The 15810-nt window shown below is 39.6% G+C and overlaps 1 protein-coding gene across 4 annotated transcripts in view; it reads left to right on the top strand.

Annotated features, from left to right (window-relative positions):
- The first annotated feature begins 12487 nt into the window (after positions 1–12487).
- LOC131257839 (disease resistance protein RPM1-like) overlaps positions 12488–15810 on the top strand; it is a 31403-nt gene continuing 28080 nt past the window's right edge. For 3 of the 4 annotated variants that reach the window (XR_009177666.1, XM_058258750.1, XM_058258751.1), the window contains exon 1: positions 12488–15318. Coding sequence is in view for 2 of the 4 variants with exons in the window: in XM_058258750.1 (XP_058114733.1) it covers positions 12530–15274 (2745 nt within the window). In the remaining 2 variants the exon portion in view is untranslated. Of the gene's footprint in view, positions 15356–15810 lie in introns of all 4 variants that reach the window. The other variant, XR_009177667.1, reaches the window with a different exon arrangement.

The following is a 15810-nucleotide window of genomic DNA, read 5'->3' as shown; positions in this document are numbered from 1 at the left end:
CATCTTATCCTTTGCAACAATCAACATATCATTTATATAAAGTACTAGTAGAATATATGACCCGTCATCAAGTATCATGCAGTATATGCAACAATCTTACTCGCACTTGTTATATCCAATCTCAACCTTGTAGGAATCAAATCACTTGTACCACTGCCTTAGAGACTGCTTAAGCCCATATAACAACTTCTTCTACCTACACACATGGCCTTCCTTACCAAGCTCTTTGAAACCTTCAGGCTGCCTCATGTAAATGACTTCTTCTAAGTTCCCATGAAGGAATGTCGTCTTCACATCGAGTTGCTCCAATTTCAAATTGGATTCCGCTACCATCGCCAGTAGTATGTTGATTGAGCTATATTTTATGACCGGAGAGAAAACTTCATTGCAATCTACTCCTTTCCTCTGCGAGTACCCATTAGCTATGAATCTTGCTTTGTACTTTTCACCATCCTTTTCTGTTAATGTTTCTTTATTCCTGTAGACCCATTTGTGCCCTATAGCCCGCTAACCTTTAGGAAGTTCCACCAACTCCCATATTCGATTCTTGTGGTGTGATTCCATCTCCTCTGCAATAGCTGACAACCACTTGTCGACATCCTTTTCAGATTTTACTTCTTAAAATGTGAAGGGATCTCCACTCCCAATGAATAATGCAAACGAGACCGTGTCCTCGAACCTGTATCGAACACGGGCTCTAATGGTTCTTTCTCCCTGTTCTTGGCTAAACTTTCTTGTGTATCTTGCAGATTATTTTACTTCGTGTCTTGCTCCTGCTAATTTTGACCTTTAGTAACATACTCAACTGGCTCCACTTGCACCAACAATCTCATGGTCTCATTCGACATCTCAACCGCAACTTCCTTGTTGGCTCTCAACATTGAGGCCTCATTAAAGATGACATCTCTGCTAAAAACCACATTCTGAGCATATGGATCCCAAAGTTTGTAACCCTTTACACATTTCTCATACCCGATAAAGATCCATTTTCTAGACTTTGAATCTAATTTCTTCATTTGTCTACTCTGCACATGAATATATGCTGGACACCTGAAGATTTTTAGTTTTGAGTAATCGACGTCCTCACCTGTCTAAGCTTCCTCTATAACCTTAGAGTGTAGCTCTATAGATGATGACTGATTTACTATGTAGCATGCCATATTTACCGCTTCAACTCATAAGCTTTTAGGCCGCCTTACATGCAACAACATACTTCTCGCCCTCTTCAAAAAATTTCTATTCATCCTCTTTACTACCCCATTATCTTATGGGGTCCCTGGAGCTGAGAAGTGCCTTGTGATTCATTGGTCCTTGCTGAATTTCATGATTCCCCCTCTTTGTACTCCATACCATTGTTTGACCTGAGGCACTTGACATGTCTCCCGGTTTGCAATTATACTTTCACCTTCCATTACTTGAACCTGACAAACACTTCAGTTTTGTGCTTCAAGAAGTAGACCTAAACCTTCCTTGAGTAATCATCTATGAAAGTCACGGAGTATCGTACCCCTCCCTTAGATGGTGTTGACACTAACTCCCAAACATCAAAATGAATGTAGTTAAGCATCCCACTACTAGTGTGTGTAGGAGTCTTGAACCTAACCCTGCATTGCTTGCCTAGGATGTAATGCTCAGGGAAATCCACATTTCATGCCTTAACTCCCTTCAAGAGTTTTTATTTGTGGAGTTCAATCATGCCCCTCTCACTCATATGCCCTAACTGTATATGTCATATATTTGTATCATCTGTGCCGCATATGCCCTAACCAGATTCTGCATGCAAGGAGATGTAACACCCCAGTTTTTGAATCCCGAGCACAACACTCTTTAGCTTCAAAAACCTGAGTGTTATCTAAGAGTGCCACACACGTGTAGCAATTACAGTAATCAGAGTGTTATGAATTTAAAAGTAAACATGGTGAACCATTTTATAGTAAATCATATCCAAATCCTGAGTGGACTATTATTAGAAAACCATAAGTTTTAAATGTTTCAAGAGTCAATAACTAGAAAGAAAATAACTGCAACTACTGATTGAGCCCATAAAATTCTGCCACTTCCTGGCGACGTCTCCTCTTCATAGAAGTCTTCTCCCAATCCTGTGGGATCTGCATCCAGGTCCGCCCCATAAACACCCTCGTCTACACCTGCATTATCTGTACAGTTATATATTCAAAGGATGAATGACCAACTCAGTGAAAACTCCCCTCAAGATTATACATTGCCACATTAGTTAAGCATAGTTTTAAATAATAAGACATACAAAACAGTTCATGATGCGATCTTTTTTAAATGCATGGATACATGAGTGCACATCAATTGGGGATGCACACCTAGTTGGTCAAATGAATGGACCTTTCAAACAGTCAGTCCATTCATGCAAGAGAATGAGCTTTTCAAATAGTCGGTTCATTCAACTTGAAAGGGAACGAGTCTTTCAAACAGTCGACCCGCTCACGTAGAGTAGTGGGTCTTTCAAACAGTCGGCTCACTTAGATATGAATGAGCCTTTCAAACAGTCAGCTCATTCATGCCTGGGGATGGGCCTTTCAAACAGTCAGCTCATCCCTAATAGGGGAATGAACCTTTCAAATAGTTAGTTCATTCAAGCAAGAGAATGAGTCTTTCAAATAGTCGACTCAATTAACTTACAAAAGAATGGGTCTTTCAAACAGTCGACCAGCTCAAGTAAGATTGTGGGTCTTTCAAACAGTTGGCTCACTTAAGCAAGAATGAGCCTTTCAAACAGTCGGATTATTCAAGCATGGGAATGAGTCTTTTAAATAGTTAACTCATCTCTAATAAGAAAATGGACTTTCAAATAGTCAGTCCATTAGAATGTTAGTGCTATGAATGCATGATTAATCTCTGCTATTATTATTTCAATTTACAAACAGCCAATTTAGGAAAACTCAAAGATCACTATGGGGGCTCGTCACCCAGCATAGGCCAACAACTTGGGCGTAGTATCTTATTCCACCATCCTTGGCTCATGAGACTTCATCATTATGATGTTTTAATGGCATCCTCCTCAACTAGTGGTCAGTCACAATTTAACAGTGGGGCTTATCATCGCAGGGTCACTCCAATTAAACCCATTAATTAAGGTAGCCAATAGGTTAAGGGTCCATTATGATCACTACGTCAAGTTACATCACAAGTTTGGATGTACATGTATAAGTGGGGTTCTCCCACTAATAAATGTAATGGTTCAAGTTTCACGAGCATATAATTAATAACTATTTCTTAAGCATGAATTGATATACCACATATAGATGTTTACACAAAATAAGTATTAAGCATATAATCAAATTCAATAACTAATGCAAATAATTTGAAAACAAAGTTATCAATTATTAGGAAGAATTAGAGTTTAACTAACACTTAAGCTAACATGGAAGAGGAAAGCTCAAGGGGTAGAATCCTCACCTTATGAGTCGACTACCTCTTATCTTTTCTTTTTCGCTAATTATGAACTATTCAACACCTATTCGTTTGCCTTGGCAAGTTAGCTCGGTGCCACTAGGTGGGATGGTTCAAGCTTGACAGGAGCAAGTTAGCTTTCTTAGAGAATGATCAACACTAGCTTACTATAGGCGGTATTGAGGTCTCTCCATTTCTAGAAATGATTAGGTAAGAAGTGAATCGACTCACTGAGTCAACTTAGTCGATTTGGACCTGGTCGGAAGAGCCACCTATGGCCATGAAGTTTATGGATGTGAATAGCCTACTAGTTGAGTAAGACCCTGAAACAACATAAATTCGAGTCAGCTTATGTGACTCAAGGCGAGTCAACTCGGTTAGTCATAACAGCCTGACTCAACAACTCGGGATTCAAATCATTCCTACTGGACTAGTGTTGCGATTCAGCCCCTACATGCAGCCGTTGCAACTCCATCAGCTTGTTCACCTTGTTGTCGGAAGCTCGACCATGAATGTAGCTAGCCTGGCTTTGGAGGTCCTTTCGGTGTGAGCGAAGAGTTGCAAAAACTCAGCAGCGCAACCCCGACATCTCTGATGAATGTAGGGTTGGCCAAGCTGGTTTGGGTGGTTTAACAACCACACAACAGTTCTAGCAGCTTCGGCGGGTCCGCCTGGCGAATCTGGAAGTTGAACTCGATCTTGAAACCTATTGGACTCCGAGCTTGCTCAACTTCTCTTCCTCTCCCTATTGGTTGTCCCAGCTCATCCCAAGTCAAGTTTACTTAGCTACCTGGTGTGGTGCACACCACAGACATGCTGATGCTTTCTCTCTCTCTCTATCTCTCTCTCTCTATCTCTCTCTCTTTCCTGCCTTCTCTCCTTCTTTCTCTCCTCCTTTCTCTCCCCCCTTTTCTCCTTCTTTCTCCCCTTACAGAGCTACTGGGTTGTGCCTCGACTCGACTCAAGATGCTAGTGAGTCTAGGTGCTACCAATCCTGCTCTCTCTCTCTCTCTCTCTCCCCCTCTCTTTCCTTTCTCTTTTCCTCTCTCTTTTCTTCTTGTATCCCCCCGGAATCAGTGCTACTGGACCACCCTGACACGCCCCTGAGTCAGCCCGGTTCGGGTCAACCGTGTCGACTCGATGCAGTCGACTAAGTCGATTAGTGCAGTGCAGCATGACGCCCGCTAATGCACCCTCTTTTCTCGATCGATCCCTCTCTTTCCTCTCCTAAATTCTTGGTGGGAATCACGAGACGAACGGGTCCCATTTATAACCCTAGGGTTCACTCACAACTGCTCCTATCCATATAATGAACAGTCAGGATAGGTGGCTGCATTTCGAGCTTCCTCTTCCTATCTCTATTTTGCATGGGAATGATCCATCAGTGGGATGGACTTCTCATTTCCATAGCCCACCGAACAAGTGTGTTTGATTTGGAAATGGGGCCCACTGCATCGAGGTGGGTTCTTCAGCTAGATGGAGAAGATGGGTTTGCCATCCATTGTAGATTTTTATCGACAGTCCATCTTGTCGATCCAATCCATTTGGAGGGACCGGATGGGTCTTATGATCATTGTAGGGTCCAGTAATCTCATCCCTGATTACCATCCAATCATGTCATGAGATTTTCCACGCCGCGACTCTTTTGATCATGTGGACGGGCGATTTTTTTGGGGAAGTTTCTAAGACCGTTTTTGCCCTAGGTTGGACATTCGAGATGGTCGGGCAAAGTCTCGGGGGAAGGCGTGGATCGAGCCAACATGTTTTCCCGAAGAGGAAAACATCCGACTGCCTTTCGCCATCAGTAGGATGTCTCTCCCTTCTGGTCGCTGGGTTAAAGGCAGGGATCAACGAAGGAGGGACGATTGGGATCAACAGGGGAATGGAGCACGCGGATCTCCATCGTGGCAGCCTCATATTTCCCGTTTTGAAAGGGAATTGTTGCACACTTCCATTTGGGCCCCTGCTTGTGCGTGTGCAAACTTGCATGGGCTCGAACGATCGACGAGGTTTTGGTCGTCCGGGGCCCCTCTATCTGATTAACGGTTCGGATTGGTGATCTGATCACCATAGGTGGACCACTTGGATGTTTGTGCGGATGACTTGTTTGAATCCTCACAGGCGGGAAATGAAAGAGGAGAGAAAAGCTCCTCTTTGGTCGGGTCAACAAGGTTTGACCGGGTCCCCTCGTCTAGTGCACCGCGAGTGTAGCTCCTGCGGTGTGCACACGACGTGTTGTGGGGCTCACAGGGATGATTTTCAAGGATCCGCTCCGTCCCTGGTACTCCATGGGTATATATGGGCCACTTGACTTGAGAAGAGGCAGATCCAACCCACCGATGGGCCTCCTCTTGTGATCTTGGGTCCTATTTGGTGCTCTTACCAATTCGATGCTCAAACCCACTTTTACATTTGATCTTTGGGGCTAGTACCTGATCCTAGCCCATTTTGATGGAATTTTAGTGGTCAGATTGACCTACTGCCTTTGCTTAATGGCCTAAAGGGCTCCAACTAACCTAGGTAACCGGTGCATTTTTAGGTTACGATCAATGTGGGTCATTGATCATGGTCTTGTGGCTTGATAGGTGATGTTCTCTGATGATCCAGGGTTTGATACTGTAAGTGTGGCGTGATGGCCCATCTTGAATGTTAATAAGTGGATCGCTTAACTTTGAGGCGAGATTTTTCCCCACCGGTTGGATGTAGTCTATAACAATTCTGGACGTTACCTTTAGTTATGTTTAATTTCACATTTGATTAGGTTATGTGGTAACACCTGAGTACCGAGAAGGTAGGGTGTTACAGGTGGTAGTGGCCTCACCCATAATTGTGCTTCCGACCAACTTATATAGATTTTCAACCTTATGCCTCTTTATCAATACCATTGCACCTCTGGTGACATTTAATACACCGCTAGATACGATGAATGTGCAATTATTCATATATAAAAATCCCAAGGATATTAAGTTTTTCTTCAGATCTAGAATATGCCTGACATCACTAAGAGTTTGAATGACTTCGTTAAACATCCTTACTTTGATGGTCCATATTCCGATAGCCTTGCATGCTGCATCATTTCCCATTAGAAAATTTCCACCATCATTGGACTTGTATGAATCGAACCAAGTCCTATCCGGGCATATGTGATACGAACATCCTGAGTTTAGAATCCAAGTATTTGAGAGACGACTCGTACCTGAAGAGATTGAGAGAAGGTATCCTTCTGAGTTCTCTTCTACTACACTCATTGATTTACTTGTATTTTGTTTTCCTTTGCTTTTACTTTTCATGTCATCCTTATGTTTCTAACAGTTTCTCTTAAAGTGCCCCTTAATGCCACAATAGAAGCATCTGTCCTTTGCCTTCAACTTCGATTTGGACTTTTTCTTATTGTTAAATTGATATCGCTCCACGGATTGCTCATGTCCCTGACCCCATTTCGTGAGTAGCCCTTCTGCCTAAGAGTCCTCATCACCTGACTTCTTCCTCATCTCGTTGGAAATGAGCGCCACAGTGATTTTTTCATGCTTCACTGTATTCTTTCCATATAGTAAAGTAGTGACGAGATGGTCTTATGATGATGGAAGTGATGCTAGAAGTAGCACCACTTTGTCTTCTTCCTTGATCATCTCTTCGAGCCTTACCGACTCGCTACATAGCTTTGTAAATAAGTTCATGTGCTCTAGGAGATCTGATCTTTCCTTCCATTTCAATCCCAAAAGTTGTTTCTTCATAAACAACTTATTTAAGAGGGACTTTGACATGTACATGCCTTCTAGCTTCTTCCACATCATCAGGGGAGATCTCTCATTCAGAATGTTGTACATAACCTCATTCGATAGACAAAATGGATTATGCTTATAGCTTTCTTCTTGAGATCACTTTAGTCATCATCTAACATCTTCTCTAGTTTTATTATGCGTGGAAAAACCCTTGTGGGAAAAAAACGATGGTACAAAGCGATAGAGATCTAGTATAATCAAAACCTTAGAGTTGTACGACTCACCTTATTTGATTACAGATGTATCCGATCTTCCCTTACGATGTGCACCTCTAGGAAACCCCTAGATCCCTTGAGAAATCCTTCTGAAGCCATTTATAAGTGTAAAAAACCCTCTCTCTTGACCAATCGTAGTCCCTTGAGAGAATACACTCGTATCACTCTTAGCCCTAATAAAAAAAGGAACTTAAATACTCCATTTCATGCAAAATCGCGAAACTTGATGGTAGCACCAACAGTCAAGCATAAACATTCACAGTCAACCATGAACATCACAGTGAGCAAGGGTTGACCGTCGATCCTCACGGTCGATAATGCCTTGCAGAATGCAAGGCATCTACATAACAATGCTAAATGGCCCCAAACTTGCTATCATAGCTAGCTAATTTTGAGGACATCCACTAAAATAGTCAATGTGTTATATTCAACAAACAAATCTCTGTTAATCTGAGTTTGGGTATACACCCCATCTATTGTGGGTCCCATTATTTGGGTTGATTGATTTGAGACATATGGATGCCAAGTGGACAATTTCTATGTGCATGCATACGGAGCTTCACACTTTTTTTTTATTTGGAGCTTCACACTCTATAGAAGTATTAAATAACTTCTTCATTTCCCTTGCGGATGGTAAATGGGCCAAACAGATGCATCTCTAAGTCCGACACAAGAGCCAAGACATGTAACCCATCCCAGATAAGCCTGAATCAGGACTGTGCTAGGTTGGTATACCATCCAAACACTAAGACCAACAAATTTTAAGGACCCATCTGGATGCGCTGGTTAAAAGGAGTGTTTTCAAGAGGAGAGGTTTCAAGCCCACTTTTTTGGTCAACTTGAAAAAAAAAAAAAAATCAGTGATTTAACGCTTATTTACTGAGTGGGGAGATGATATGAGAGTTTGGAAGGTGCATCTACACGCATGAGATAGACTACAATTTGAATCAAAATGGAGTTTAGGCCTCAAACAACCTTTCGGATGATGCGGCCAAAGGGGCTAGTTATAGGCCCAGCCAAGGCATACTTGTTAGGCCCTTGGTTAGACACAATCTAATGTCTAGTCTAATTAGTCATCGGGTCCAAAACTCAACTCCAACCCATGGGCGTTAAAGCCCACATCGACCTTGACTAACAGTGGGCTGTGTTAAAAAACAAAAAAATATTGGTATAAAAAATAATTTATAAAATGGAATCTCACACCTATAGATTGGAAAGAACAGATATCAACTAGGCAATTAAAGTTCAAGATTTCTACTGGGCGGAAGCGCGAACTAGGTTGCTATCTTTGAGATAGTTCTCATTTTCGGTGAGTTAAACCACTACAGAAGGCTCCAACATGCTATCCCTAGGATACAATCACCCCATATTTCAGATCACCACTGTGTGCACTGGTGGTGGTAAAATCCCAACATGACCCTTAGTTAAAAGCCAGCAAAAGGTCACCTCCATATTGAGAGAGAGAGAGAGAGAGAGGATTTCCTATGTTGTTGTAAAAGGAGGGGTATGTGGGTGTTTTTATAGAGATTGGAGTTCTAACACTTGACCATTATAGATTTAAAAGATTATGTAATGGTTAATCGTTACAAATTTAAAAGATTATGTAATGGTTTATTATTATAAATTTAAAACACTATGTAACGACCTTTACGAATTTTAAAATATATGTTTTCTTTTATTTTTCTTTTGAAATACAATAATATTCCCCCACTTATTTCAAAAATAAAAAATGATAATACAAAGAACTATTGTACTTGAACCTCACTTAGTGAACCGTGTTTAGAGTATATAAGAAATTAGTAAATTGAGTCTTTTAAATTTCTTTAAAAGTATATTGTATATATAACACATACCATAGTTTAGATCTTACAAGGTGTTCATAATTGCATGTTATGGTGATGTGCAATATCTCTGTTTCATTAGTGCACTAGAGAATTAGCTTAATTCTCACATAAAGAGGCCCTATTTCCACCCTCATATAGGTGAGTTCATCAATAGTGTTTCCATAACAACTTTTCATCCCTCCTTAAGTCAATACTATAAATTCATCAAGGGATATACCCAACCTCGAGATGTTACCGAAATTTGCATTACTAATATCACATAAAGGGACTTAGAGAAATATTTTCTTATAATTATATAAAGTTGTTCAACCAATGAATCACATAGAAACTTTTCTTTTTTTATTAAACCAAATTCTTGAAATATCTAATTCTCATGTTAGGTTATTATTTTTAATGATTCATTTTTATGGATTTAAGTCTCATCTCTTATGATGCTTTTTAGACAGACATTTTCTCTACCTAGAACTTTCGTTAAAGGATTTGCAATATGATCGTTGGATTATATAAAGTTCATACTTATCACACCATTATTTAGTAATTGTCTCACATAACCATGCTTCAGATGGATTTTTCTATATTTTTCACTGTAACACTTGTTATTAGCTTTCCCTATACTAGGCAAGTTATGACAGTGAATGAATATAGGTGGTACTGGTTTCGCCCAAAATGGTATATTGATTATTAAGGTTTTAATCCATTCTGTCTCATCACCAACTGCTGCTAAGGCAACCAGCTCAAATTTCATAGTGGATTGAGCCATACAAATCTTCTTTTTCTTTTTCTTTTCTTTTTTTTTTTCCCCATAAAACAACTTTGTCTACCATTGAAAATAAAACTACTAGAAGATTTAGAATCATTTGATCTTAAATTTCGATCAATGTTGCTATAACTTTTAGTTACATCTGAAAATATTTGATAACAAAGACCCAAGTCATAAGTCCTTTTAAGATATCTAAGGACTCTATATATTGCATTATAATGCATGTAACTCTGATCTACTTTACTTATAACAGAGGCAATATATATCTAGTCTAATCCACAGTTTATAGCATAGGCCAGACTACTAATGATGCCGGAACATTCAGTCAAGGATATTCCTTCACTAGTATTATATTTTAGCTTTGTATTAAGGTCAAAAGAAATGGATGTGAGTTGTTGTATGCTATAGTCTCTCTCTCTCTCTCTCTCTCTCTCTCTCTCTCTCTCTCTCTCTCTCTCTCTCTCTATATATATATATATATATATATATATATATATATACTGCTAATGATGTTCGCATATTCAGTCAGAGATATTCCTCCACTAGTATTATATTTTAGCTTTATATTAAAGTCGCTGGTGTATACTATAGTGGTTATATATATATATATATATATATATATATATATATATATATATATATATATATATATATATATATATATATATATATATATATATATATATCTTCTTTCAATTTATCATTTAAGAAAATAATTTTAGCATTTATTTAGTGAATTAAAACAAGAACCATTGTTAATTATTATTATTTAATCTGACTAAATAACCTGCTTTATACCTAACTTCTTCAAAAGATAATTTGAAACCAAATTCTTGCATATGTCTGGCACGTGAAAGACATTTGCCAAGATAATAGTTTTTCCAGAGGTAAAAACTAATTCAAACTTTCTCTGTCTGAATAGGTTTACAGTGACAACATTCCCCATTTGAAACATTTTTAATGAACAAACCTCTTTATACTAATTAAACAATGTGCGATTGTAACACAAGTGTATGCTAGTACCTATGACTATCCACCAACCATTGCAAGGATCAATATGAACATATTCAACTCTTCAAATGGTCATTATTTCAGGTTTTTTTTGGTCAGATTTGCCTAAGGTACATGTGTTGGTTTCTTTTTACATTTAGAGCATTCTCTTGTGAAATTAAATGACCTAATTTTCCACAAACATAGAAACCAGACTATTTGTCCAAATTGCTACTTTTTTTTTTTTGTTATTTTTCTTAAGTTTAGACTTCTTTTTAAACTAGTTTTAATTTGGCTTCAGGTTATTTGGTTTCTTTGATTGATTTTGGCTATACTGCTTATTTACTAAAAGAACTTTAGATATATCTTCTTTCTTGCCTTCTATTTTATCTTGGAGCCTTGCATCTTCCTTGATTTAAAGACAAATGACTTGTTGTTCCATGGAGAGTTCTTGTATTTTATATTTTATGTTGTAAGAAAATTTTGAAATCCTTAAAAAAGGTAACAACTTATCATTCACAGCCACTACTTGGAAGAATTTGTTTAACTTAATTCATTCACATATAATTTCATGGACTATGAGATCAAACTCATTCACCTATTGTACCACAAATTTCTCATCTACCATCTAGAAAGTAACTACTGATGGTAGATTTCTTCACGTCCACATCTTAGGTTTTGTACTTCTTCTTTGGGGCTTTTTCAGATTTTAGCTGAGTTATCATAATCTCATATAACTAGTTTGACACTGCACGAAGAATATAGTTCTTGCATATAACTGGTTCGAAAATGTAGATTGGCTAACCATTATGAATTTAAAACACTACATAATGGTCACCCGTTGTGAATTTTAAATTACCTGTTCTTTTATTTTTCTTTTGAAGTACACTAGCAGGATAGTCTCGGGCTTCACTGGTCCGAGCCAGCCCATTTGCCACCCTAGCTTTTGCAAGTCGACCGGAACCCAGCCTACTGGATCAGGAAGGATCCTTCGTGCCCAATACCTAACAAGGAAAAGCAGAAGCAACCAAAGGAGAAGAGGAAAAGAATTTTGTTCTACCTCTCTTTTATAATTATCTGCATGTCTTATAAGTATATAAATTCCATTATCTTCATAGGAAACTTGTAATGAAGACGAAGAAAGCTACCATTCAAATCCAAAGAAATCCTTTAAAGAAATTTCTTATCATCATCGAATTAAGTCATAAGCAGTAAAAACTAATTAAATTTCTTATTTTTCATAAAGCCCAGATTAGCTTAAGCTCACAAGCTGCATCTCTGTTTCCGTTGGCTCCCCACAAGATTTGGGAAACAATCCAAGAAATGCAAAAAAGATCCTAAATGGTTTTTTTTTATTTATTTTTTTATTTTTTAGAATAAAGGAAGGAGTGAAGAAAGAAGAAAGCAAGGAGAGGATAGAGTAAGAGGTGGAGGAATTGGGGTTCTCTCCATCCAAAATTCGAAAGCAGGAGAAGTTTTCATTGATTCAGTGGGAAGTGAAACGAGAGTGTAGAAATGGCTGAGGCTGTTATTTCCTTTTTCGTTCAAAAATTGGGTGAGCAACTAGTCAATGAAGTGGATCTCCTCTCTGGATTTCATGATGATGTTGTGTGGATCAAGAATGAGCTCCAAACCATGAGAGCTTTCTTAAAGGATGCTGATCGAAGAAAGGAGAGGGAGGAACTTGTGGAGGCTTGGATTACCCAAGTAAGGTACTTAGTCTACAATGCTGAAGATTCAGTCGATGAGTTCATGATTCGAATGGAGTCACAACGCCGTCTTTGGAATGGACACATGGGTTGCATTGTCTTTCATGCCTGTTTCATCAAGCAGTTGATATTTCGACACCGGTTCAGTACTCAAATTCGAAAGATTAGAAAGGAGGTGAAGGAGATACAAGAAAGAGGCGAACGGTTTGGGTTTCACTCTGCATTTCAGGAAGGAAGAAGTTCAATTGCTAACGATGATGGACATCGAGATCCTGGAGTTGCAGCTTCTTGGGTCGAAGAAGCAGACATCGTGGGGCTCAAGAATGACACCATGAAACTCGAGCAATTGTTGCTGGAAAAAGAGGAGACACAACAGCGTACTGTCATTTCGATTGTGGGGATGGGCGGTTCCGGAAAGACGACTCTTGCAAAGAAAGTGTACAAAACTGCAAAGACAAGTTTTGATTGCCATGCATGGATTTATGTGTCTCAATCATTCCAAAAGAAGGAAATCTTGAAGCGCATGCTTGAAGGATTTTATGAGAGCAGGCGGGAGGCGGCTCCAAATCATACAGAGACAATGGATGAGGAAAAATTAGCAGAGATGATCAACAACTATTTGCAAGTAAAAAGGTACGCTCTGTTCCTTGATGATATATGGGATACTAGTGTTTGGGAAGCTGTCAAATATGCTTTGCCTCATGAAGGTGGTAGCAAGATCATCTTCACCACTCGCAGTGAAAATACAGCCCGCCCTGTCCATGAGAAATGGCATATACACAAAATGAAGCCATTATCTCATGAATTGGCTTGGGAACTCTTCGTAAAAAGGGCATTTATGAACGAAGACACTCAGGGAACCTGTCCGCAGCACTTAGTCGAAGTGGGAAATGCCATGGTCAAAAGATGCAAAGGGTTACCACTCGCCATTGTGGTAATTGGTGGCCTCATGTCAAATAAGGGAACTGATCTAGCTGAATGGAGTGTAGTGTTTGAAAATCTTGATTCGGAACTGAAAGATAATGAAGATCTTGCAAGATTAAATCGAGCCCTGCTAACGAGTTACAACTATTTACCTTTTCACCTCAAATATTGTTTCTTGTATTGTGGTCTGTTTCCTGAGGATCATGTGATTAAGAGAAAGAAGCTGATTCGCATGTGGGTGGCCGAGGGCTTCATTGAGGAACATCCACGAAAGACACCTGAAGAAGTTTCAAGTAATTACTTTACTCAGCTCATTGATAGGAACCTGCTCCAACCTGTCATTCTTCATGATACAGGGGAATTGATAGCGTGTCAAGTGCATGACCTCATGCGTGACATTGCTATTCACATGTTTAAGAAGGAAAATTTCGCAGCAATCCTAACAAATCGAAGAAATAATTTCAAAGAAGTGCAACGTCGGTTGGCCATCCAAAACACTGCAATTGATATTCCAGGAAGCATGCCTGAATTGAATCCTCGGTCACTTCTTCTATTTAACGACCAGGAATTTCCCTCTTCCTCTTTCTGTAGAATGTTTTCAAAATTCAAATTATTGAGGGGATTAGATCTAGAAGGCACTAAAATAAAGATTTTGCCGAATGAAGTTGGAGGGTTGATTCACTTACGGTATTTGAGCTTGAGGAGGACAGAGATTGAGGAACTCCCTGTTTCATTGCAAAGACTGCACAACCTACAGACGCTGGATGTCAGAGATTCCCATTTGAAAGGTTTACCCACTGGAATAGAGATGCTTACGACATTGACGCATCTTAATTTGATGAAATTTATTGGCAGTAGGGAATTCTATAAGATGCCTGAGCGAATAGCCAGTTTAAGCAACCTCCAAACACTATCAGGTGCATCAGTTGACGGTGGCTTTTCGAGAGAGTTGGGTTACTTAACCCAACTAAAGAAATTAACAATTGGAGAAGTAAAAGGGGAAGATTGTAGACAACTATGTGATTCCATTAGTCAGTTGAAATGGTTGCGATCTCTCAAAATAGTGGGCCTGGGCTATGATCAAGAACTCAATTTACAAGAATTGTCACAGCCTCCACAGTACCTTGAGAAACTTTATTTGGTATGTGCGATGGAAGAATTTCCCCAATGGATTGGTTCACACAACTGTCTCCGGCGCATTACACTTATGGATTGCCAATTTGTGAAAGATCCACTCATTACCCTTGGACAGTTACCCAATCTGGTTTCCCTGTGTCTCAATAATGCTTATGTAGGGAAGCAGATTTATTGCACGTCTGTTGGATTTCCGAAGCTCAGAACCATGATTATCACAGCTATGGAAGAATTGGAAGAGTGGAGTAGAATAGAGGAGGGTACAATGAAATCTCTACAGCATCTCCTTATTGGGAGTTGTCCAAAGCTAAAGATGCTCCCAGATGGCTTTCAGCACCTCGCTGCCATCCAACATCTATTTTTAGTTGACATGTCAGAAGAATTCATGAAGAGGGTAAGGGGCGGCGGAGATGACCATCTCAAAGTGCGTCACATCGCTGAAATTAGAACATTTCGTGAAGTTGGTGGAAAATACATCACAGAATTGCTATAGATGGGTTGTGCTTTGTGGGCAAGGAGGGACAGCGATGAACAGTTGTACGTCTCCCTCTCTCCCTCTCTTTCTGTCTCACTTGTAAGCAGGGCGCTTGAAATCGGATCTGATGGTGTACCACACATCACCCAACTATGTGGTATGTTAGCGTCACAAAGTTCCTTGGGCTAACCATGAGGTATGTGTTATATCCACACCGTCCATCCATTTTATGAGGTCATTTTAGTCCATGGGCTTAAAAATGAGGTGGATCCGAAGCTTAAGTGGGCCACAGAAGTTTTTGATCAACCTAATTTTTTTTTTCCACACAGGTCAGTGTGACCTTGTAAAGACGTTGGATGACAAATAAATATCATGATGGGCCTTAGGAAGGCTTCAACGGTGGATATCATTATCCCCACTTCTGCGGTGTGGTCTAGTTGAGCCTTCTATCTGCCTCATTTTTCTGGCTCATGAACTAAAATGATTTTCCAGAATGTATTGAATGTGTGGATATAACACAAGGCCCATACAACTCGGTGACCACCACCAAGGTG

Source organism: Magnolia sinica, chromosome 10, assembly GCF_029962835.1.
Source record: "Magnolia sinica isolate HGM2019 chromosome 10, MsV1, whole genome shotgun sequence".
Classification (NCBI taxonomy): Eukaryota; Viridiplantae; Streptophyta; class Magnoliopsida; order Magnoliales; family Magnoliaceae; genus Magnolia; species Magnolia sinica.
Note: the sequence above shows the minus strand (reverse complement) of the source record. Positions and strands in the feature narration are given on the sequence as shown.